The 24,908-nt window shown below is 43.5% G+C and overlaps 1 protein-coding gene across 3 annotated transcripts; it reads right to left on the bottom strand.

The window, feature by feature from the left end:
• Positions 1 to 2,272: 2,272 nt before the first annotated feature.
• RBL2 (RB transcriptional corepressor like 2) lies at positions 2,273 to 21,375 on the bottom strand. 3 transcript variants are annotated; one of them, XM_058813823.1, is made up of 22 exons: positions 21,181 to 21,375; positions 19,690 to 19,820; positions 18,700 to 18,900; positions 17,895 to 17,959; positions 14,918 to 15,046; positions 13,978 to 14,138; positions 13,808 to 13,872; positions 12,971 to 13,157; positions 12,088 to 12,254; positions 11,484 to 11,593; positions 10,496 to 10,599; positions 9,983 to 10,120; positions 9,608 to 9,772; positions 8,984 to 9,095; positions 8,140 to 8,412; positions 7,563 to 7,834; positions 6,833 to 7,009; positions 6,595 to 6,666; positions 6,090 to 6,204; positions 4,718 to 4,920; positions 4,341 to 4,505; positions 2,273 to 3,955 (listed from the first exon to the last, which is right to left on the bottom strand). In XM_058813823.1, the coding sequence occupies exons 1-22, from the start codon at positions 21,373 to 21,375 to the stop codon at positions 3,785 to 3,787; spliced, it is 3,378 nt and encodes a 1,125-aa protein (XP_058669806.1). In that variant the 3' UTR covers positions 2,273 to 3,784. The 3 variants fall into 3 exon arrangements, with proteins under 3 accessions (XP_058669806.1, XP_058669807.1, XP_058669808.1); XM_058813824.1 differs by lacking the exon at positions 21,181 to 21,375 and adding an exon at positions 20,887 to 21,117; XM_058813825.1 differs by lacking the exons at positions 17,895 to 17,959; positions 21,181 to 21,375 and having other exon boundaries at positions 19,690 to 19,819.
• Positions 21,376 to 24,908: the final 3,533 nt, after the last annotated feature.

The following is a 24,908-nucleotide window of genomic DNA, read 5'->3' as shown; positions in this document are numbered from 1 at the left end:
GCGCCCCTTGGAGCTGGGCTGCTTTTCCTTTGACTCCCTCTGCCTGTGCTGGTGGCATTAGTGCAGCCAACTGCCTTGGAACAGCCTGTGGTGACTTGGGGTGTTTCAGGAGGGTGGGCAGTGCTGTGGGGTTTGTGTGGAGTTCTTTTGTGTGCTGTTTTTATCTGACAGTTAAATTCACTTGTCATTTGCAACATGTTCTATTTGAGAACCACTCTTTGGCTTCTAAGGAAAGAGACAGAGACTTTTCCATGTAGTGTCATACACTCAGTGACAGGAAAACCAGATGGCTTTGTGGCACTTGTCTCTTGTCAGTGTTCTGAGTGGCATTAATGTCCCAATAGCCTCAGTATTCTGGACACTTGGCAGGTTGTGAGGAATTGAAAGTGCCTCAGAATTGCCATGTGCCTGATCAGATTTGCTGCAGAGGACAGGAATGGAGGAACTGATTTGAAGGTGAGTTTGTTGCCTGGAAAAATGCTGCTGTGTGCCTTTCAAGGAAAGGATGTGGGAAAAGTTAGAGGGTGCATGTATTGATGTATTGGCCTGAAGTGTTGCCCATGAAGTAGTGTCAAATGAGTTCTGTTGGTGCTATTATTTTTTTTTTTTTCTGGGAAGGCTGAAACTGAAATGCTTCAGATTTATCATGGGCAAGGTTTTAGTTGAAGGACTCCTGGTGTGATCAGACGATGGGGCTGGCCTTGTGCTGAGCACATGAAGTGCTTGGGCAGGAGCTAAACCAGGCTGTGACCATTCCTCTTTATTCAGGTTTATGATTGCTCAGAAGGCTCTGTTATAAATCACTGACTTGCACATTGCCTAAGCCACTTAGGTGAAGGACTGGCAGGGAAGTTAAATCCCGTCTAATCTTGGGCAGCTCTTTGGGCTCAGCTGCAGGGCAGCCCCAGCTGCCAGAGCTGCTGCTGGCCAGGAAACGCCACAGCAGTGCCCAGGAGCAGTGACAGGGTAATGCTGGGAAGGTGATGGTTTGTGGGGTAAGTTTTGTTTCTGTCAGCTTTCCCAGACCCTCCATGGCTGCTCACCAGGTTCGGTTGCTCCAAGTCAAAATGAGCTAACAGCAGTTTGTTGAGAATAATTTTATTTATTTAGAGATTGTAGAATTTTGCTTGGCTTACAATTAATAATCTGAAAAATTATTCTATTTATTTGACTGGGAAAGGGGAGACAATGCTGGGTACTTTTGTAATCAGGTGTGTGTATTAAAAGGAGCTGTTCCAGGAGCAAGGTAGGTGAATGAGTACTGAAACAGTGCCATGGGAATCAAATCCTTTTCTCCTGGATTGTGCTGTTTTTCTTAGAGCAGGTACCTAATTTGATGAAAGAGTAAGGTTTGCCAATACTCTGATAAGGGGATGTTTCTGAGTATCATCTTTGAAATTCTGAACTCTCTAAAGAACATTTCCAAGGGATCTGTAAGTTACACCACTGGAGTTTGCTGCTGAGGTTGCAGTTGGATTCCAACCAAACTGTTCTAAGTCATGAAAGAAATTATTTGAAGCCACTTCAGATTTATCTTTGTTTATGCTCTTTTTTTTCCTTTGGAACACTGTTGGAGTTTTTTGGGGTTTTTTTTAGCGTTTTCTTCAAAGTAGAAACTGCAAGTTCTGTATTATTAGTTACAGCTGAGGGTAACTTAACCACTTTTTTTCAGAAAGGGACAGGAACAGCAGTTGATGAAATAGTCTCAGGCTCCCAAGGTAAAAAGACAGGTGACAACCAGTGCATCTGTAGCTGTACAAATACAGCAGCAGCCAGTGCTGGTCAGAGCTGTTCTTACGTACCTAAGGATGTTTAGAACTTCCCCTCAGTGGGAATGTGAGCACCCAGCCCTCAGGAGATAATTCTGCTGTCACTGGCTGTGTGAGATCTTGTGTGAAAAGCTCCTGCAGGGAGGGCAGGTTGTTCTGGAGCCCCCAGTGCTGTGCAGTGAGGCAGCCACCCTCCTCCTCCTCCTCCTCCTCCTCTTCTTCCTGCTCTGCCAACGGAGCAGCAGCTGGAGCTGGGCATTCCCTGGCACTGCTGGCACTCCCAGGCCCTGCCTGGTGCCTTCTGCTGGAGCAGCAGAGGGGGACACCCATGGAACAACCACAGTGACTAAACCAGGACAGGAGTAAATCCTCTCCCTTCTGCTGTGACTGAGATGTGATCATTTATTTATTTTTAAACCTTTAACTGCAGTGAACAACTGAAGTCCTTGCTGCAGACTTTCTAGCTTTGCACATACAATGCTTTTCACACACAAACAGGAAACTGAGAGTCTATAAAGTCTTTATTGAAAAATACAATTGCAATATTTTCATACAAAGTGAAGTTAATGGAACATAGTAACAACAAGATTTGTCTGACACTTCCATAAATATTTTTACAGAAACATCTACACAACTTCTGGACTTCAGCTTTTGTAATGCAGGTAAGAAAAACATGTTTTTATTTTACTTTAGCTGAATTTATAGTGGAGTTAAGTCTTACATTTTCCTATTCTTCAGATGGGCAGGAATGACTGAAAACAGGGTTTTAGCTTTTGCTTCCTCAGAAAGCCTTCTGGAACCTGAGTGTGCCACATTTTACATGAAGAACACCCCCTCCCCAGCAGAGGACTGGCATCCTGTACTGTGGGAGAGGGTTGATGCTTTCCTAACAAGTCTGGTATTTTGGAACTATTTTAAATGAGAACAAGTGCTAAGTTTATGTGCAGCACCTGCTGATTGTGGTAGGAGGGGAGGGATTTCTCCCAGGCAGCCTGGTTTAGGCCTTTTACAAAAACCAAAACACAAATCCAAACTGCCAAGCCCTGTCCTTGAAACACCAACAGAATATCTAAATGTGTGTTTTAGGAGGTGGGCACCAGGTTCCTGCTGCTGAGTGAGCAAGGGCTACAGTGCCTGACTATCAAGAAAAGCAACAAGCATATAAAATTCCTTGAGAAAAGCACACATCCCTGGCTTCCTGCATTCATTGCTGCATATGCACTGAGTTACAATGAATTCTTAATGCCATTTGCTGACAAGAAGAGCAATGGGATGTCAGATTGAAATAAATACAAAAGTCAAATTGTTTCAGTACAGAAAGACAGCTGAAGTCGGCCTTTGCAAAAAAATATTCACATTTAGAAAGTGCCATTGCAAATATACAGCAAAATTCCTCTGCTTTAAACATGATGCTTCACAGCCCCATCCCAAGTGTCACCTTGGGAATGTGAGTTCACTTTCAAACATTGCACAGCTCCAACCAACAAATCACCTCCCTTGGTACAGCAAAGGGCCACACATTAAAGCTCAACACCGTGCTGCTTCTCAGAGGTACATGGAACATCCTGAATCTGGACAGAGTGCATCCATCCAGCTTCCTGCAGGGCTCAAAACCTGCCCCTTGTCCCCTTGCAAGAAGAGCTGGCCTGTGTGAGAATGTTACTCCTAAGCTGTTAGTTTGTGAGGGGGTTAGTGAGGAACCCCGACACTGGCTGTGGGTGCCTTGGTGCAGGGCTCCATGCTGAGGCCCCTGGACCTGTCTGGCCCCAGCTGACAAGGGTGAAGCACTGACTAGAGCGAAGCAAAGCTGTAAGTACCTGCTGCAAGGTCCACAGCTGGGTTAGGGACTGTGCTCCAGGCAAGGCTGGGGAGGGGACACTTGCCTTGTGAAGAGCTTAAGCAGGGCCTGGGGCTGTGCTGCAGGTCTGAGGTGGCTCCTGCCTGTCCCCAGAGCTGTCCCCCCTCCTGCCCTGGCCCAGGCTCAGCACAGTCAGGGAGGGAGGAGCTGTGCAGGCTCAGTGGGACCCTCGGTCATTTGCTACGTCCTGGAGTCGTCTCAGCAGAGCCGTGTGATTCTCCTGGCAGATCCGCTTGGCCGGGGCTTCAGTTCCATCTTCCAGGAGGATGCCTCTCTTCTTTGTGGGTGTTTCTCCAGTTCTAACCATGCTGTTGATTTCCTTTAGCCTCTGCAGGGAGGAGAGGGGCAAAAGAAGGATTAGCTCTCACTATTTTGTGACTGCCCCAATGTGATGTTAGACACAGTGCAGTAGGACTGGACAGGCTCTTTTGTGGAAATCTGTAATGTAGCAAGGTATTGCCTTCATCACTGTACTGGTCTTTCCCTTACCAGAGTAAGTCTTAAGGGAGTCTGTAACTGCATGCAGAGCTCAAAGGCCCATCCAGCCCTACAGCTGTGGCAGCTGCACTGGCAATTTTATGAGCATTAGGTGATGATGTGTGTGTTAGACAAGGTAAACAAAACTTTGTGTCACAGAGTCTGCTCTAACTTCACTACAAAACAAAAAGCAGTTAAGGATTTAAAAAAATCAAACTGAAACCCTTTAGTCTCACCTTTGAGGGGCTGCTGCTGAAGTAGTAGAATATTTTCTCTTGGGGAGAGAGGGCAGACTCGTTTCTGTGTGGTGAGATGTACAGGGGGTGGTGCTGGGAGAGCTGCACTCTGCGGGGGGAGCCGAGGCGCACGAACGGGTACGGCGAGAGCGGGGGGGAGTCTGCCTGCTCAGAGAGAACAGAGACAGCTGCAGCCTGAGCCCAGGGCTCACTGCAGCAAGGCTGTTCCACACAGATGGTACCATACAATGGACAACAAATGCAAGTTTTGTTGTGTTATTAGGCCAGATTAGTATTTGTTTAATGTAAGGAAATTCCACTGTGTGGTCAGAAGATAAAGCTCTCTTTACGAAGAAAAAGCACACAACGTGACTTACTGCATTTGAAGTGTACTTGAGGGCAAAGTCCTTGATCTGCTCGATGTAGACGTTGTTGTAGAACTGGATGAGGTCCCCGCGCTCCTCCTCCTCGGTGTCGCTGTTGGGGCCCGAGAGGCGCGTGGGGGTCGGGGGCGCGCTGGAGGGCTGGGGCACGGGCAGGGTGCTGCTGGAGCGCATCACCGGGCTGGAGTCACGGCTGCCTGCGGGCACAGCCACCGCTCAGGGCAGGGACACGGGCACTGCCAGCCCCGTGGGCACACGGCCAGCCCCGCGGGCACAGCCCCCGCTCAGGGCAGGGACACGGGCATTGCCAGCTCCGCGGGCACACGGCCCTGTGGGCACACGGCCAGCCCCGCGGGCACAGAGCCAGCCACCCTCTGCAAACAGGGACTGGGAACCTGCTGCCACCAGAACGCCGTCTGTTTTGATCCCTGAGCTGTCTGTTTTGATCCCTGAGCTGTCTGTTTTGATCCCTGAGCATTGCCCCTTACACAAAAGCTTTCTTGATTTCTAACTTCTTACTGCATAAACTGCAAGGGATTTGCTGTAGGAGATGAGTTGCATGATGATATAAAAAGAGCTGAAACTCCATTTTTTCAGCATTTGTGTTATACTTTTAGCAGGAGCTCTTTCTTGTTGCTGCCTGGCTCCATTTCAAGTAAAGAATGGTAGTCTTTTTCTGTCAGTAGGAGAAATATTTGGCTTGGCCATACTTCCTGCTGAGTTAATGTGGGAAGTTGCAAAATACATGTATTTTTTTCGCCTTCCCTCCCTGCCCCTCCCTCTGACAGAAAATATTAATGCCTACTGCTTATACCATAACCTATTAAATACCTTGAAAACTGTTGGTAGGAATACACAGCATCACCTCTTCAGTTTCCTTTATAAAAGTTAATTCAAGGAAAATGTGTCAGTTAAGAAGGGAAGAATCCCCAGAGCTGTCAACTATGCTGAAATCAATGCTGTGGGTGGTGTTCCTATTTCTGCAGACAGACAGTGCTACAAAAGAAACTGCTGCAGCTCTCTGGTTGTGATAAGAGTAGCTGTGAACCTGGGCTAGCCCAGATTTCCTCATTCTGCAAAGACTCCAAAGTCCTTTGATATGTGAGCTGAACTCAGAGCTCAGGCCAGCACAGCAAATTCCCAAGGTAAGTGCATGTAGGGAGGGATTTGAAACTGTCAGAGTGGGTGCAATAAAAACCTGGAGTTAGAGCAACTCTTAAATGTTATCAATCTATTCTTAATTGTGTCTAAGTTTACCAAAGGAGGAACTGTTTGGGGTGAAACAACACAAAATCCAACTCTTGATTTACGCACACAGTTTGGAAATGGAATTAAACCCAACCCCCTGGCATTTGGAATCACTCACTTCTTTCCTTGCTCCTGTCTTTGCTCCTGTCTGTGGGTGAGTTCTGCTGGCTGCTGCTGTCACTGCTGCCCGAGTGGCGGCGGCGGCGGCCCCTGATGAGGACGCTGCGATAGACCTGCAGGGACGGGAGCAGCGTGAGCAGGGCACGGTGCAGCAGCCACCCTGCCAGGGAACAGCTGCCTGCACGACCTGTCTGCTGCCAGAGCTTCACTGTGGTACCAACTGCTTCTTGCAGGGCAAAATACAGCCTCCTAAGAGGAGTAATAGCCCATGGGAACTGCCTCCTTCGGTTTTAAGTAAAGAACATTTTCTATTGTAGGTACAGTTTAGTATAAAGAGCTTTCAGTAGTGCAGGATTTTGGATATGATTGCTATCTTTTGAGAATGGCTCATAGACTGCATCCCCTTAATACTAAATGCTGCTTTACCAAGTGATTTGTTCTTAAATAGAATGAAGGCATTTAATAAACCAGATCCCACGAGGTTAAACAGTGACTGTGCTCACGTGGCTCTTGGCTTGTGGCTGTGTCCGGTAGCAGCGCATGATGTTCTGGAATGATCTGTCTTCATTAGTGACCTAAGGGGATGCACAGAAAAGGTTCAGTTTTTCTGCAGGTTATTGGGTGGTTTGGCTTGGGGTGGCTGTGTGTGTTTGTTAATTTGGGGCTTTTTGAGGAAGTAGTACAGGGAATATTAAGTATTAAAGGAGATTTTTGTCTGCTTTTTCTTTGCTCCCACTTTACCTTAGTCATGACATAAATGGCACACATCAGCAGCTGATCCAGGTGTCTGTCCATCATGATTTCAGGGCAGTGCACCAAGGAGTACTCAAAGCATGTCCAGATCTTCTTGCGCAGCTCATCAGACACGTCCAGTTTGGCACAGAGGTCCCTCAGACGAACACTGGCCAAGTGATACACCTGTGACAGGGGACACTGCTCAGGGCCACAGCAATGCTGCTCTTCTGACCAGCAAAAGAGTAGCTCAGCTTGCACACCTGTAGAACTTGTTCAAATGCTAAGCCAAGAGAAGAATAACTAAATTCAAATTTAACTGTTTTGCTTACAAGGCACAGACATTCTCAGTACTGGTGTCAGTACTAAGAAAACATTTGTTTGAAGCTTAAATTCCAAGCTGTCCTGAGCACAGAAAGGGCACTGCATTGCCTACAGCAACCCCTCTATTGAATAAACCAGAAAGTCTCAAAAGTTATCTCTTTCTTTGGAAAAGCTTTAAAGAAAAGGGACACCTTTAAGAGGCTGCTGGCCAAGTACACAATCTATTTCCACATCCTGATGTGTCAGCACACTCCTTTGCTAGTGAGAAGTGGCCTGCAGGAGAAAACTACTCTAGGTGTGTATGAATATGAATTAATATGCCCTCATTATTACAGCCAGTAAGGGTGTATTTTTAAAATTACAGCAAGTTTACCAGAATAAGAACTAAGCAAAGCAAACCTGGATCAAGAAGTACCTTTCTGAAGAAGAGTGCAAGTGAGCCCATCTTGCGAGGCCTGGCAGCTGTGGCACCGAGGTGCTGGGTCTGTCTCTGCTCTCCAGGGGAGATCTGCTGCACTGTGAGCTGGCCTGGCAGCTGCAGTGCTGCCCCAGCCATCTGGGGGTTCAGGGTGCCAGCCAGAGTCTGGGCACTCAGAGGCTGCATGGGCCCAGACACAGCCTGGGGCTGGGCACCTACATTTACTTGGACTGGGAAGAAAGTTATTCCTCCATTTTCATTGGCAATACCTGTAATGTAACAAAAAGAGCCTGAAATAAGAGCAAGCTGTGGGGGGAAGTTTTAGTTTTTAAAAATAATTCAGTACTTCTTTTATTAGCCACTTTTTACTAGACATTTAGAATATTATACATGAAATTGTTTAATCAAAATACTTTCCACGTCATACTTTCATACTTTCTCATCTCATGAAACTTCATCATGAGCTGAGAAGATAACGAAGTGAAGTTTCCACACTGATGCAGTTCTCCCTGGCTGTGCTCTAATCCCCTGATGGGAACAAGCCTGAATGGCTGAGCAGCAGCGTGTCCCTCACCTTGCACAGGGATTGTCACCGTCTGCCCGTTGTTGGCTGTCACGGTGGCCGTTGCCACTGTCACCAGGGTCTGGCCAGGCACGGGGGTCACGGACACGGCCTCGGGGCTCATGTTCTGCACTGGCACCGTGCTCACCACGGGCTGTGGGGGCACCCTGACAGCTGTGCCACCCTCGGGGGCACCGTCATTGTCAGCGAACAGGCGCCGCCGCGTGGGGTTGGCTGTGGGAGAGCTGTACCTGTCATACAGGCTGGCTGGAGGGGAGGAGAGGCCTGGAGAGGAAAAGCACACACACAGATATCTATTTAACTCTTAAAGGTTTATAATCCTTTGTTTTACAAGGTGGTGGAAATCTAATGCAAACCAAAATATGTCATGCAAAGGCCTTCAAGAAAAAAAAAATTAAAATACAGATGGCTTTTAGAGATGACTTAATCTTCAATAATATTGTACTTAATATTTTTATAAGTTCACACATTGTATTTGATTTTTTCTAGTGGAAAACACTTGAGCTGTCACAATGTATAGGGGGGTTTCTTTTCTAGTGTAACAAAAAAGCAAACCAATTAGAGTGGAAGCTCTGTGTGCATGTATAAATTCGGTTTAATACACACATACACAGGCTGTTCATATCCATCACCTGAGAACACCCTATCAAAGCAGTACTGCTCACACTGATGATGAATCCATCAGTCTTAGACCTCTGATGCAACTCTATGGGCTGCAATATCCTTTACCAATGTGTTTGCAGCTAACTGTACAGTGGCATTAAAGCAGCTTCCTCCCTTCCATAATTCAATCCAAGTAAGCAATGCAAGCACGTTCTGCTTTAGAAAATCTCACCTTTGCCCAGCCCTCCGCCTTCAGCACGAACCTCGTTTATTCGCCGTGGTGTCAATGGTGAGCCCACAACACTGCTCCCAGCAGATCTCTCAAAGTACTGAGGTGGCATTACCTAAAATATTTATCCTTTTGTTAGAGTGTCTGTATCACACATTGACTACATAGCTAATTTTTAAAAGCACTACATCTTTTGAACAGCAAGACTTTATGGAAAAATAGCAAGAAAAGTATAAACTTATCCTAAGCCCAACAAAACCAGTAGTGAGTAGTGATGGTGCTGCTCTGCAAGATACACGCTGTAATAGCCTTTCTGTGGCTACTGTGTGTACTTTTTACCACATTTCTTGTCTAAAAATCTTTCCAAGAATTACTGGTCCAAACCTTCCCTGTTTGACCATTTTGTTCAAAGGTTCAGTTGGTTTGTTCTGCTACACCAATAAAATACTGGATAAAATACTGGATGAGAATCAGAGCATGCTGCACTTGCTGCTTTCCCTACACTGATGGGCTGGGATGATGGAACTGCTACTGGGACATGTAAGGCCTCTCCTTCAGAGCACAAAGTCCTTTCTCTGCCATCCTGCCTGATTATGAAAGCTATGTAACGCAGAAAGATGTGCTCACCTCTTCACAAGTAGGAACTTTGTTTTCATTCTCTCTGATCCTGTCCCACAGTTCAGAGCCCTGTTTCCATGCCATACTCTCCAGGATCTGCTCTTCAATGTGGTTCAGGTGTTTTACCACTTCCCGACAAAGGCCGTCCTCTGCTCTAATGAAAACCTCAATTACCTGTGCAGTGGATAATCAGGATCAACATAATGTACTTGTTTCATAGATTTGTTCTTAAACACAGCTCTAATTCCAATACTTAATTTTCAAGGAAGAAGAGACTATTAGAAACATGAAAAGGCTGCATTTCTATGACTCAATCCTAGGCTGTCATACAGGTCAGTGAGCACTCATGACTTTGTAAGCATTTCTAGCTATCAAACCCATTACCTTGTAAAAATGATAAACTGGAATGTCAAATATTTCCGTGACGAAAGGGAAGTTTCCAGGTGGGTTGTATGTAAAGGTAATGATCTCCAGGCAACATGCCAGCAGAGACCTGTGAAACACATCTTGCTCCAGTATTGCCTGCAAGAGTTGCAAATTTTAAAGCTTATTTTACAGTGTAACTATAGAACAATAAAACACTTTTTACTGTCTCAACAGCAAGATTCTCAAGCTTATAAAAAGTGAAGCTATTTTTTAAGGGACAGAACTGAGTTCAAAATGAACCATCTTTAAAAGGGCTCATTAAAAATTAAAGAGCCATTAAAAATTTCATCTATCTTTGTGTTTGCAAACACAATTTCTTGAACCATTTTTCTTCTATTCAGGTGTACTTACAGGGTTCTTCTCAGAGATTTACCCTCGTTTTAAATAGCTGACAATTCTGCTCTACATCTGTGCTCTTTTTTTGCAGGTCCTACTTTAAAAGTGAGGAACCCTTTGATTAGTTTTCCTTACAGATAAGTCAGTGTCTCCCAGTCTCTTCCTCTCTTGCTCAATGACTGACTCCAAGACCTTGTAGTAGAGCATCTCAGCAAGACGAAAATGTTTACTAGCAACATCTGCAGGAAGTTTAAATAGAAGCAATATTGTAAAATGCAAGAAAAAAGTATTATATTCTTCATCTTCAGATACAGAAATGCAACATTAGCTTGTGTGGATTTCTGTGCTGCTGTGGATAGCAGGACTTACTTTCAGGACTAAACCTGTACATTTCAAGTTAAGGTAGGAATCCTTCTCCTACACTGCACTGACTTGTGAATGCAGAGCAGAGTAACTTGAAACTGAGCCCAGATTTTGGGTATCAGTATTACATCACCATGTACAAGAACAATCCTTAGTGTTGCTATAACAGACACAATGGAAATTCAGAAAATGCACCTGTATGGATCCACCTTGCACTGTGCAACAAAAAGCAGTGAAGCAACTAAGCTGACAAGAACAAAGGAAGGTCTTATTAAGAAACAAGGTCAAGAGCATCTTCCTTATATTCAATCCATCTTCAGGCACTTCAGCTATCAAGACAACTTTGCAAATCATGTTTTTGTGTTTATACTGGCAGGATTTTAATACCTGTACTAATCCATCCTCATATGTAAGTCAAAGTTGCTGTTGGGTTTTTAAAGACTACAGTTACTCAGATTTTCCTTACTAGCACAGAAATCCATGCCACCACTAATAATCTCATACTTGAGAGAAAAAGTGGTACACTTAAAAGTCCTTTTAATTTCACTTCTCTAGTGCTGAAAGTATGATCAAATTCCAGCGATTCAAGCTAAGGCTGATTATAAAATTTTACACAGGACTGAAATTTACTATGTCTAAAGAACACAGGAAAAGGCAAGAGAAGGAGAAAAGACTTGTGCTAAAGCATAACCTGTATGTAAAACTTCATTACAAGAGATGGATGTGTATGCATTTTATGGGTAAGTAAAATGTTTCCCACCTTTGGAAAAATTACTGAATTCTCCTTCAGACTGAGTGCTCTGACAGTACACATCATGCATTTCTTTAACTCTGTTTGCAATGGATTGAGAAGGATCTCTGGAGCATGACCTGAAAAGAAAAACTAAACATTTTCAATATACTATTCCTACTAAAAACGAAACTACCCTATTTTTTTATATGTTGAAAGCATAAAAAATGGAAATATATTGCACAGCAATACAAATAGACCCAAATGTATGTAACTGCAAACCAGTTTATGCACATGGAGAATAAAGTTTGGTTTGCATCTCCTACAGTATGGAGCGATTCCCTAGGTAGTGCTATTTGTTAAGAAGGAAGAAAAGTCTTGAAAATTTTATACTGGCAGCTTGTGGTTAAAGAATCCCAGATCTGCCAGGTTTTAAACAGTGGCAGTCAGTCTCTAAGGACAGATGGGTCTAAATCAAGAGAACAGTCCTTCAAAATGTAAATGTCTCTCTGGATTCCATTTTACTCCAGTAGTAAAGGACTGGCTCACCTTTTAATTTATATTGTTCAGCATTAATGTTTGCTATTAAAACTAGAATAGCAAATAGGATTATTTGGCTAAACACCAAGCTTACCTGAGTATTTGCTCCAGATTTTCACTGGGGGCATTTTTCAGCCCTGCCAGCATCGTGTGCAGGCGGCTCAGGCTGTAGGTTGCTATGGAAACAGGTGTCACGTACGGGTTGCTCTCTTTGATGTACTTGCGGCCAGTGAGGGGGGTTGTGATCCTCAGTGATTTCGACTGGAAATAAAAAAATAACCACATATACATATGCACTCTGTTGTGAACTTTGATAAAGGTCATAACCTAGAAACATCAATCTGCAGAATTCTTATTCTGTGTTATGGAAAAAAAATGGTTCCTAATCAAACAGCCCAAACCAGACCATGACTCAGTTAAGAGCAACGAAGGATTTGTCTGTGGTGCTCAGATGTTTGTATCAAACAGCTGTGTATAAACAGAAAGGATGTGATCTATGCTGAAATGCAGAATTTCAACTGGAATTGAGTGTGAAACAATTAGACCAATCTCAAAAATCCCCCCTAAATCCCAGTATCTCTTCCTAGCCCAAGTAACAAAGGTTAGCTGCTCATAGCAGAAGTGTAGTGAGCCAGGGTTTTCTGTCAGCAAGTTTAACCTTTAACATGAGAAGTCCTTCTGATCAGCATTTTAGTTTATTTGCATCAGATCAAGCCATCACATTAAAATAATGTAACATCAAGGAAATCCCTTCAATTGGAACACAGCAAAACCAGTACACCTTCTAATTACCTTTAATTACCTAACCACACAGTAAGTTGTTTTAACAAATACACCACATTCTTCACCATAAGATCCAGCTTCCAACACTCCACTCATTTTCTCCCCACACTCTGAGGTGTGTTTTATTTCTGTCTCCATAAGCAGCCAGGGAGGGTGGCATATAAAAACAGCAACACAGACCATGCCATACTCACCCTGTCAAAATGCTGCTGCAAGTTGTGCTTCACTTGTACCCTCTCAGCTGTTTCCAGTCCTGAAGGTGTGTTCAAGCACCTTGTGAGAGTTCCAATCTCTTCATCCGCATCCTCGCCCAGGAATATTCTCTCATCCAGGTTTCCCACTGACAGAACATACTCCTCATAGGCCTTGTTGATGGCTTTGCTGCAGCAAAGGAAAGGCAGACAGACCCCCTTTATTGAGACTGCTTTGTTCATCTGCTCACATACTGAACACAGCTCTGGCCTGGGCAAAGTCTACTTCAAATTTCTTTTGACCCTCACTGAAGCTCCTTTAAGATCTACAGTACCTTATACCTGACAGGTATAGGATATTATTTTCATTATGTATCTGACACCCTGCCATTTATCCAGCTGCAGGAAGAACACACTAAAACACCGAGAACTCCTATCTCCTGGAAACTCCTCAAAATTTACACACCATCGTATCATAAACTGATATGATAAACATACACTGAACCATTTTTATATCATTAAAATAAAGTAAGTCTTACCCATAAACATCTCTAAACACTACCAAACCCATTTTTTCCCTCTCACTCCTACTCAATGTGCTCCCACAGCTTCTTCATAATAACTCTGAGTTACACACAAAACAAAAAATGCAGGAAAGAGAAACGTAAGAATAAAGGCAGCCATGCTGAAGCACTGTTCCTTTTCCCAGCAGTGCCAGAACAGGAAGGCAGTGCTGGATGGCCATGCTGAGCACAAGGCATGGCTGCTCCCACTGCTCAGCCCAGGGAACAGAGGGACACTCCTGCAAGCCAAGCCACAGACAGGGGCTCAGGGACTCACACGCTGTCTCCAAAGTTCCCAGGATCCAGAAATCCTGTCAGGTTTTCATCTTTTCCTTTCAAAAGCTGTAAGACATTTAAGAACAAAGGATGGGTATTTCATTTCTTAGAAAGGGTTTGAAGGTAACAAGTAAGGAGAGATTTTTCTACATTATAAATTTACTGACCAACCTTTTTGTCAAAAAGCTTCCGGATATATGGCTTCCAAAAGTGTTCCTTTATACCTTTTGCTTCTAAAACTAATCCATAATGTAAAGAACACAGTTTTTCAATAATGCAGGGAGGGTCAGATGATACTTTATAATCCTTAATATGGAAGTCTTCAGGTAGACCTACAATTCAGAATATAGTATGATTTAATTTTGCAAGTCCATATCCTGCTTTCTTATTAAACCTAAATTCTTCAATGCTGTGCAGTCAAGGTAATATGAAATTAAAACAGCAAACTAATTAGTTCTCTTGAAAGAACTACACAATGCCCACTAACTGGGTAATGTTATCAAAAGCAAATTTTGAGTTAGAGAGTTAAAAACATTAGTTACTGAGTGATAAAAATTACATATATCAATTTTAATAGGAAAAAAATCAAACACTGGTGAACTACAATATTTATTTGAGATAATGGTCCCAGGTCACATCCAAAGCACTACACTTGGCCAGTCCTGTACAGCACTGAAAATGAAGTGCAAGCCTGGGAGGAGTTACATCAGAAATTCAAAGGCAACTTCTCACCATTCATTTGAATTTGTGGTTATCAAGTCAACCTACACTTCCATTCTCTTCAGAAAGAAAAATGACAGAGAAAACAGATCTCCTATCTGAGCCCTGGGTCTTTCCAAACTGCTGCACCACAGAACATTCCAGTCTCACTGATGGCTGTATCTTTATGCACTTTTCCACTGACATTAAACCCTCATTAACTCAAAGTATTACTCTGGAACTTCCTTCAAGGGTATTTCCACAGCACATCAAATTCCTGACCTAATGTATTATTAACAAAATTCACTGGTCTGTTATTATATGCTACATTAACAGGAATGGAACTGTGTAGCCAGATACAGAAAATATTAGCTCTCATGTAATTCAAATCACCTTCTTTTTGTCAACATACCCTGAAAATTAGGATTCAGGAGCTCTTTACGGTTGGGACACTGCAGAGCATTTCCATACACGAGATCCAAAGCACACAACAGGAGATGGTAGGAATTGACCAAGTCATCACTGATCATAGGAAAATTTCCTGCAATATTAGAAAGACATAAGACATAAAATAAGCAGAAAAAGTAAAGTAAATTTGAAAAAGTAAAATTTAAGAATTTTTTAACCAAGAGACCGTTGATGTTTGTATTACCATCAATAATGGAATCTTGGAAACACAGTGTTTGGTGTCTGTAAGTACCTGGATAGCAACACAGGCAGTAAAGCAGACTCACAATAACATATAACAAATAGAAAAGTAAAATACTTTATCAGTAGCAACAGTTGTGAAGGAACCCAAATATACTGCGCTGAAATCAAACCTTACCTTTTTTTTTAACAAACTGTTTTCTTGCAAAACAATTTGCTGGGGGCATACTCATTATAAACAGTAATAAATATAATTTCATTTCTCTTGTGCTTTACAGAAGAGCTAAATGTGCCTATCTCTGGTCCTGCTTTATGAAGTATTTTTTATCTCTCATTTTCCTGCAGAAAAGAGTCCTTGTAACTCCTTTACTCTTTTAACACCTTTCACAAAGATTATAACCAGACCTGTACGTGACTCTTTACTGAACTCATTTATGTTTAGGATATTCCTCTAGAGGAGTGGCCATAGCTGAAACAGTTTAGTAAAATAAATTATACAATAAATCACAATTCACTTTTTATGCACAGCATGATGTTTCTATTACTCCTTAAATACTAATGACTCTTCCACTCTTTCCACCCTCCCTTTTTCCTCAGGGAAGCTCCAAATCACTTCACTATGAAAGATTTCTTGAAGAACTTAAACCTGTTTATCTTATAGTAATAAACTTATTTAGAACACATTGAAATGGATATATGATTAGAGAATTTTTCTCAATTATGCTGTTATTTTTTTACAGTAACATACCAGCTTGTTCAAATTTATGTTATTTTCTGTTTCCATGTTTGTTAGAAGAAAAAATATTTAAATGCAGATAATTTGAACTATTTAAAATAGTGAACCCTAGATGAAATTTTAATTAACTTTACCCACTTATCAGTTATTTCCAAATCATTAAAGGTTCACCGCAAAGCAATGAAAATCCTAAATACTATTAGCAAACATTTAATCAATAAAAGTCTCAAAGTAATTGTCATAACACAGGATCAATTCCACAACCATGACAACTTACTGTCAGCACAAAAATAATTTCACAGTACCAGTAGTTCTATAGCAATTTCTTGCTGCTGACATTTCACACAAGGCTCCCGTTTCACAACTTTGTACCAAATAATAAAAAAACCAAAGATTTTCTTCCCCCATCAATTTTAAATGAAAGAGTTTGAAGAGCAGTTCTTACAAGCAGTTTGCTGAAGTGCAGTGCCACTGAACAAGGGGCTCCCTCAGTGTGCAGAGCATGAACTGAAGGCAATGGGCTGCAGGAGCAGACAAGCCTGGGCCTGCCACTGCTGTGTGGTTGCTGTGATAAGGATTTACTGCCCACCCCCAAACCACACAGCACAAAACCTCACACCAACACCCAATGCCTTAATAGTCAACACTCAGTTTCTATTTTTAAAGTGCTGCCACATTTTAATAATCATTCAGTAACCTTACAGCTTCTATGCACTGTAATTTTTCCTTTTCCTTATAGAATTCACTTGGATGTGTTATCAACATGGTATTCTCCCCAGGGTCAGCTACCATATCTGAAACTGCTTGGAATTACCATGTAGTCAATGGATGCTGCAGCTACTCAAACATATCAGCCACTAACTTAGCAACAGGAAGAACCATAAAATCCCTCTGCACTTTGTCAACCACCCAATCTTCCCACAGCAGTGCAGACTTCACAGAAGGGAAAGAAAAACCTGTGATTTTCCAGGCTGACCTACTTACAGCTGCCTACCTGTGCCAAGGAAATGAAGTCCAGACTGACTGGAAATAAGTGCAGCACTAACTCTGCTGGGATCAGTGGCTGAAATCATGCTGTGTTTCAGGCTGAGAGCACCACACTTGTTTAGGAAAGACTTCTCCTGCCCAACAAGGTGGAATTTGCAGCCTTACAAAAAGGCATCTTCCTCACAGGATGGAGTGCTCGGAGCAGCACTTGTGCCCCAGCACACCCTGCCTGACTTTAGCAGGGATGTGGTGCTGAGGGTCCAGCTCTGCTGCCAGGAGCCCTCTGCAGTGTGGCACAGTGTTAAAAGAAAGGCTTTGTAAACAAAGGTCTGTGCTGAACAAAATTAGTACCAGGCCATTCAGTATTGCCACAGCCTACCCTGTCCTAGCCTCAAAATCACCAGTTAAGGAAACAATAGCACACTATAGGAATCTTAACTCTGATTCACTTTTAAATTTGAAAAAACACTTCCCACCACACGCTCCCAAACAAAAACAAAAAATCCTTTTATCCCTTTCCTTGAAGAAATTAAAATATTGGTTTTTCTCTGATAGGTATTATATTATGAAAAAAAAATCAAGTTACTGGACATTATCAGTGGATCTGATCTACAGTGATGCTCTTTCCATGTGGAATATGAATCCTGTGTTTACTTTCCACAAAGCACCACCTTACATTATACATCACTCACAGTGAGCACTCACCAAAGCAGGACCTGAAACAAGGCCTAGGGATGTGGAAATGCTTTAAAACACAGATTTGATAAGGAAAAATTTTAGACTATACATGCTGAGACTGAACAACTGAAGCCTGAAATGAGGATGAATCCTGTTCCTTCCTTTTTCTTCCAACAGTCACTATCAAGAAAAACATCTGAAATTCTCTACTGTTCTTATAAGCTTTAAGGATGGTCTTACAATAAAAGTACACTGCACCTATTGGGTGTTTAAGGACTGATATAAAATAATGACTAATAAAACTATGTCTGCTGTATTTAATCCCTTGCAGACCCCTTACCTTTTGCATGAACAAAAAGGACCCAACAAAACTGGAAAACTTCGGTCACAGTACACGGTTGTCGTCTTTGGGAGGAAAATACAGCAAGAAGAGAAGGAGCTCAATGAATCAGAACTGATAAAACATCATACAAGAGTCACTAATTCAAAGAGAAAACTAAGCTTTACTGTAGTGTGGCAAAAATCTTACACCCTTCCCACAAAGCCCTGACTAAAGGAAATACAAAAAGATGCTCAAAACCTAAAACAGGTTTAGTGTAGGCACAAGTGGAACCCCTTTTTAGAGGTTTAGTCTGGAACCCCTGTTTCAGCCTGCAAGTTCAATTCCACAGCACTCCAAATACAAACAGTAACAGAGAAACAAAGCTTCTACTATAAAATAAAATAAAATATCCACCAGATCTGCAGCTATGAAGAAATCCACGGGAGTTACTGGGCAGTGAAACACTGAGCAGTACTATGAGTTATTAAAGCCATGCAGATCATAAAAGGATCAGATTCTTCCTGTCTTTCCCATCTTTACAACACTAGTGCTTCCCTTGCCTACAGGCTGATTGAAATCTCTCCCCTCTCCCCCATCCCACAATCATCAGAAACTCAGCAGCTTTGGGATTTCCTGCCCCTGTCATATCTGAAATTGAAAAAGAGATTAAACATTTACTGCAAGCAAGAACAAGCTAACACTACTATTATAAACAACAACTATGAAAATAACAGTCAAAATACAACTAAAACAACCAAGCAACTTCATTGTATTTTCACTAAAGTAATGCTCTACAATCAGTCTGGAAATAACAGCAACCCACCTCTGTTTCCTTCCTCTCTGCTGACGAGGTTGATCTTCTTGAGGATACCTGAAAATGTCCTGAAAAATGGGCTCATACTTCTTAAAAATGACTGCAGAAACGGTGAAGTTCCTCTCCAGTCTCTCAGTTCTCTCTCTGAACTGGGATGGAAGATTTGCCATGTCTTCCCATTTCTTCATCTTGTTAAAAAACTCAATCAAGCTGCAAGTACCAAGCGGGTTAGATCAGAGAGGCCGTTTGTTTCTCCTGCAGAAATAAACTCTACATTTTCAACAAAAGTGCAATTTCTACTGCCCAAACTACTGATGAAATGGTGGCACTGCAAACATGACAATGAACTCAGAGCCAGTCCTTCTCACGGTTCAGCTCAGACAGCTCGTGAAATATTTTTAGATCCTGGGCTGATAACCACATTAACCATGTACTCACAGGTCTGGCATCCTCTCACAAAGGCAAAATCAACTCCATCAGGTAGATTAAGTTGAAATCTGACTTATCTCGTTTTTCTGAATAATTTATTAATTTAAATAAAACAACTTGTAAGATATACAATGCTAAGAATATTCTATAAAGTATGAAAAACCTCTTTAGTTTTGGTAAATTGCACTTTGCAAATCTGGCTTTAATTCCTGTGAACATTTTCACAGTGAACTATAAATGTTTTCCTGTGTGAGAGCTTCATAGTTTGCACACCCCCAAAACTGACTGTTCTTCAGTGACTGGCTTCTTTCTCCTTTGAGTGAAGGAAGTCAATCTCTTATTTTGAAAACCAGAGATTTTATGAACATAGTACTGAGCCAAAGGAGCTGCCCTACTTCTGTGGCAGTGAGTTATAACACAAACATTCTGGGGATATAAAATCTATCCTCAAAAGCAGGAAACAAGAAACACGTTTAGCTTTTATTCTCTAGTCCAATTTCACAAGGTGATAACCACTCACTCTTTTGATATTTTCTAAGTGTCTAAAAAATCAGCAAGAATAAAAGTTACCTTTGGTCTGAACAGCGCAGGATTCTGGTTAAGGATACATAATTTCCTTCTGCTGTTCCCCTGCTCACAGTTGGAATCGCTTTCCTGCAAGCCACGTACAAGGCACAAGCCAGCCAATGCATGTCATTTCCCTGTGAATCAAAACATCAGGCATCTAAAAAACTGCACTGAAAACAAACACATGCTCTTCAGCTAGCCCAACACTGGGGAAAAGCACTGTGTCCAGAACAGATGAAGTTCAACCAGTGAGAAAGTTGATTCACTGTTTCAAAATTCTGTTGTGCTTTGGGTTTTTAACTGCAACAAAACAGTGCTAAACAGACACTAAACACTGAACTGCATCAAAACTAAATTCACTAGTGGCCATTATAAATTTCACATTTGACTCAAAGTGTGAGATACATTTTGAGTATATGAAAATAAATTTTTAGTGTTGTTCTACAGCATTTTGTACTGCTCGTATTTAAAAGAAAAAGGCAACAAAAAAAAAAAAAAAAAAAAAAGAAAAAAGAAAAGAAAAGAAAGGCTACAGTTCTTGCAACCAAAACATTCTTCTGCCCTGAACGGACAGCAGGAAAAGAAAAACATTGCTTCCATTTTGCTCTGTATTACACAGCAGAGCAATTATTCAATCTGGTACCTAAATACAGAAATTTATTCTAATGAGCACTTGAGATGTTATTCTCCGTCTTCGATCAAAGAGTCACATCTGAGTGGAAAAAAGGCCGGGTAAAACAAGGGGCCAGACTGAATCCGATGCTGTGGTTCTGTCGGGCTCCGTGCTGCCCCGGGCCCGGGTGAGCGCACCCCTCCGGGGCACGGCAGGGCTCGCTCCGAGCATCGCCGCCCGCCCGCGCTGGGACAGCGGCGCTGCCCGAGCGGCTCCTCCTCCCTCACGGGCGGCCCCGGCCCCGCAGCACCGAGCCCGGCCCGCAGCTCTGCCCCGAGAACCGCGCTGACCGGCGGGCAGCGCTGGGGGCCCCGGGAGCTGCCGGGGCTTATCACAAGCGCCACCTTTGCTATAGGAAGGCACCGATAAAGGCGCTTCCGAAGCTCCCGGGCGCGTCACCGCGTGTTCCTGTTTTCAAGAACGACGCGACAACCCTTTTTTACCCTCTACCCTTCACCTTTTACCCTCCACTCCCCAGCCCGGGCCGTGCCAAGCCCTCAGAACACAGCTCACACACGCGATCGCACCTGCGCGGGGCATCTCCGCGGGCCCCGCGCGGCTGCGGAGCGGAGCTGGCCGAGGCCACCGCGCCGCTCCTCGGCCGAACCGCGGCACCGAAGCACCACAGCGACCGGGGCTCTCCCGTTTTTAACACCTTTCCGCCGCTACGACTCCCAATTGCGATGGTTATTCCCGGCCGCCCGGGCGGTGCGGGGGAGAGGCCGCCGCGCCTCCACCGCCGTCCCTTCCCTCCGCGCTTCACCCGCGCGTCCCGCCGCGCTCCCCCCGGCCCGGCCGCGGCCCCGTCACCCCCCCCTCACCTCCAGGGTGTAGTTGCGCCTCATGCTCTGGTAGCTCAGCCAGGCCTCGGCGCGGGCGCGCTCGTCCATGTTGAGGCTCCTGCATAGCTCCTCGTAGCGCTGCCGGGTCTCGCCGTCCTCGCCCGGCGGGGACGGGGCGCCGGCGGCGCCCCCCGCAGGACCCGGCTCGGCCCCGGCCGCGTCCTCGCCCGCCATGCCGCGCCCCGCCGCTTGGGGGCAGCGCCGCGCTCCCCGCACCGCGCCTGCGCCGCCGCCCCGCGCGTTCGAATCCAAACACCGAGGGACGGGCCCCGCCCCCGCCGCGCGCCGCGCCCGCTCATTGGCCCGCGGGGCGCCCGCCCGCCCCGCCCGCGCGCAGGCGCACGGCGCGCGCTCCTAGCACGCGCCACGAGGCGCGCGCGCGGCACGGAGCGGGAGCGCGCCAGGCGCGCGAGACCCGGGCGGGGCGGGGCCGGGACCGTGAGGGGAGCCCGGAACGGGCCGAGAGCGGCCAGGGCCGGCAGGGGCTGGGCACAAATATACACAAATATATTCACAAATATATACACAAATATGTACACAGAGTGCGGAGCACGAGCTAGACAGAAATATGTACACAAATATATACAAATATATACACAGAGTGCGGGGTACGGGCTGTACACAAATATATACAAATATGTACACAGAGTGCGGGGTACGGGCTGTACACAAATACATACACAAATATATACAAATATGTGCACAGAGTGCGGGGTACGGGCTGTACACAAATATACACACAAATATGTACACAGGGTACAGGCCGTGCACACACACAGTGCGGGGTACAGGCTGTACATAGTGAGGGGTAGGAAACAGAGACAGAAATAGCTCCCACTGGTCAAGTCCGAACTGAGCAGAGAGGAGGCTGCCAAAAATAATATTTAAGTCCTAGAGCAGGTAGATGTCAATTAAGTGATCAGTAAAACAGGCTGCACTCGATTAAACAAGATTTGTTGACTTTGTCACCTTGATTTTTGTATTACTGGTATTTCATGAATGCTTCAGGGAAAAATAAAAAAAAAAAAAAAAAGAAATGTCAAGAAAGGAGGATTATGATTTGACTGACCTGAGATGTGACTCAGGACACACATACACACTGGTACCCAGCACTGAGAACTGCAGAAAGCCTGAGCTGGCACTGGAAGATGGTGATGCCAGCAGGGTTGCCCCACCCCAAACCTGCAGCCCCCAGACTACCAGGACAACTTACAACATTAAAAACAAGTGATTGGGTTGTACTTAATCTTACATCTTTTATTATAACACAGAGGAGCTGTGAACTTTGCAGTGAGGCCAAGTTCCTGCTCTGAGTTATGCAGAGCATTGATGGGAAGCTCTCGGCCACCCAGAAGACTATGTAAATAATGTAGAGCTTTAAATTTACAGTATCTACTAAAACACAAAGCAGCAATAACTTATTATAGCATTTAATTTCTACTGAGAAATATTCACCTGCTCTTTAAAAATCCCTCATATAAAAAAAAAGGAAGATCAAACCCTCACAATATTGAACAATAAAGCTGGGGTTAAAGGGAAGGTTATTATGCTGTGATTACACCTGTGTACTTCCCTATGGTTTCATGCATTGGGACTTCAGGAAGAAATGGTTTAACTTGACTGGTCTTGTGTAGAAAACTTTTTTGAAAAGTTTTCAATTAATGGTGTAGTGAAAACTCAAACAAGAACCATTTTAGTGAAATCTTTTTCATGTCTGAGGACACAGCTTCACTTATTTCTCCACTTCTCCCCTCTTTCCCTCTCGCTCATCCCCCATTAAAAAGATCCAAGAATAATAAAGTTATCCTCATATTCCATGTTAATTATCTGAATGATTTTGACTACTGCTAGATGCTAAATCTACCAGTATGACAAGTATCAGCCACAAACACCCTCTCAGCCCCAGTCCCTCACAGCTGCTTGGCTATCCCCCAGTAACATACATTTTTTACTGTCCTGTAGTCTCAGAAATCTTCCCCATGAGCACGCTCTTGCCCCTGCTTTGAGCTGCAGCACACAGGTCAAACACTGTCAAGCAGAGGAGCTACAAATCAAATGCTTTTATTGTCTGAGAGCAGAAAACAGTGTGAGGACTGTTACCAGTTTTGGTGAGCACTAGGGAAAGTGCTCTCATCTCTCTGCATGATGACACTGTATCTGTCAGTAGGATCCCAAGAATTTCCCAAACCAGCCTCCCTTTGATTCATGAGACCTTACCTGGAGCACTAATGGGAATTGTGCACTGTCAGGTCTCGTTCACACTGGAAGCACACAGGAGGCAGAGCAAACAAATCCTCATTTTCCAGTTTAACTTCATGAAGGATCTTGGGAATTACATTTTCCTTCCTTCCTTGCATGAAAGAACCTGAAAGGAGGCAGCATTCAATCAAAAAAAAATCATGAAAAGAACTTGGAAAGCTGTTATCTTTATTTTCTTTTCCTCTAAACGTAACAAAGAAATTATACTGCCTGTTTGTGTAACATTAGGGACATTTAGATAAGCCAGGACAGTTATTTTGTAAACTCCCGTGGCTACACCAGAACAATTAGTCTGCTCTACAGACAACACCAACAGCCCAAGGTCCAACAATGCACAGATGTAAAATTTTAAATGTTGGTCAGCTAAAGCAGTGTATATCCCACATTGCACTGAAACAGCCTGCTCATGTGGAAGGTAATGATAGTTATAATAGAACTAAATCAGAAACTGCCTATAAAAGTAGCTGTTAGTAACTTGCACATCACAAATAAGTTAATGTAACACTACCCTGTACATCCCTTTATATTAACTCTGAAGACCAGGCACATTTCATCTTGCTACAGCTTGAATTAGACCTTCATCAAACCTTCATTTTAATGGGTGATCAGCATGGTCACACTGAGCAATCCATGAAAAATGTATTACTAAATAACATGGCACAAATAATTTTCTGAGACACAAAATAAAACAAATAGGACAGGACTTTTCCCTAGACACCTTGTTAGGAGGCTTCTCTAATTATGATATGCCACACATACAGTTTGGAAAAATTTCAAAGGAGTGCCAGAAACTAACCACCAATATAGTGCCTAGATCACCTTTCTGGGGAATATTTCCACTGAAAAATAGATCCTTATATTTAATTTATAGACCAGGACAACTGGATTCCAAAACTCATTTTAAAAAATACTGTTAGAGATTTTGCAGGACTTCCATGGAAAAGAGAAGTTGAGAACAGAGCTCATTTACATGTGAACTTCTATCACCTGTGCACACATCTGCAGAAGCTCAAAAAGGATGATCAGGATCTGAAGACAAAATGCAGACTAAAATAAATAAGGATACCACTGAATCATTCAAATGCAATGCCAGGTGTCAGAGGACAAGCAGGAGACAACTTGGGTTCAGGAGCAATGTCTGTGCCCTGTGTGAAATACATGCAATAGTTAAGTGCTGTGTACACAATTAAAAACTTTAATAAAGATGTGGAAAGTAATGCAAATTTGGTGTTTTTTTTTTTTTTTAAAGAAGACTGAAAAGATACTTATTTCACTGCCAACATGCTTATTTAAAATTAGGGCAACTTTTGGTCCAGAACCTAGACCATACATTCTTTTCCAACCATAAGTACTGAAGGGTGGGAGTAACAGCTGGTTTGATTGTAAGATAAGAGAATTAGATTCCCAGTAAAATTATACAAGAGTAAACCATGGTCTTGGGCAGTAGG

The sequence above is a fragment of the Ammospiza caudacuta genome, chromosome 13 (assembly GCF_027887145.1).
Source record: "Ammospiza caudacuta isolate bAmmCau1 chromosome 13, bAmmCau1.pri, whole genome shotgun sequence".
NCBI classification, from domain to species: Eukaryota; Metazoa; Chordata; class Aves; order Passeriformes; family Passerellidae; genus Ammospiza; species Ammospiza caudacuta.
This window is presented reverse-complemented; position numbering and strand designations above follow the sequence as displayed.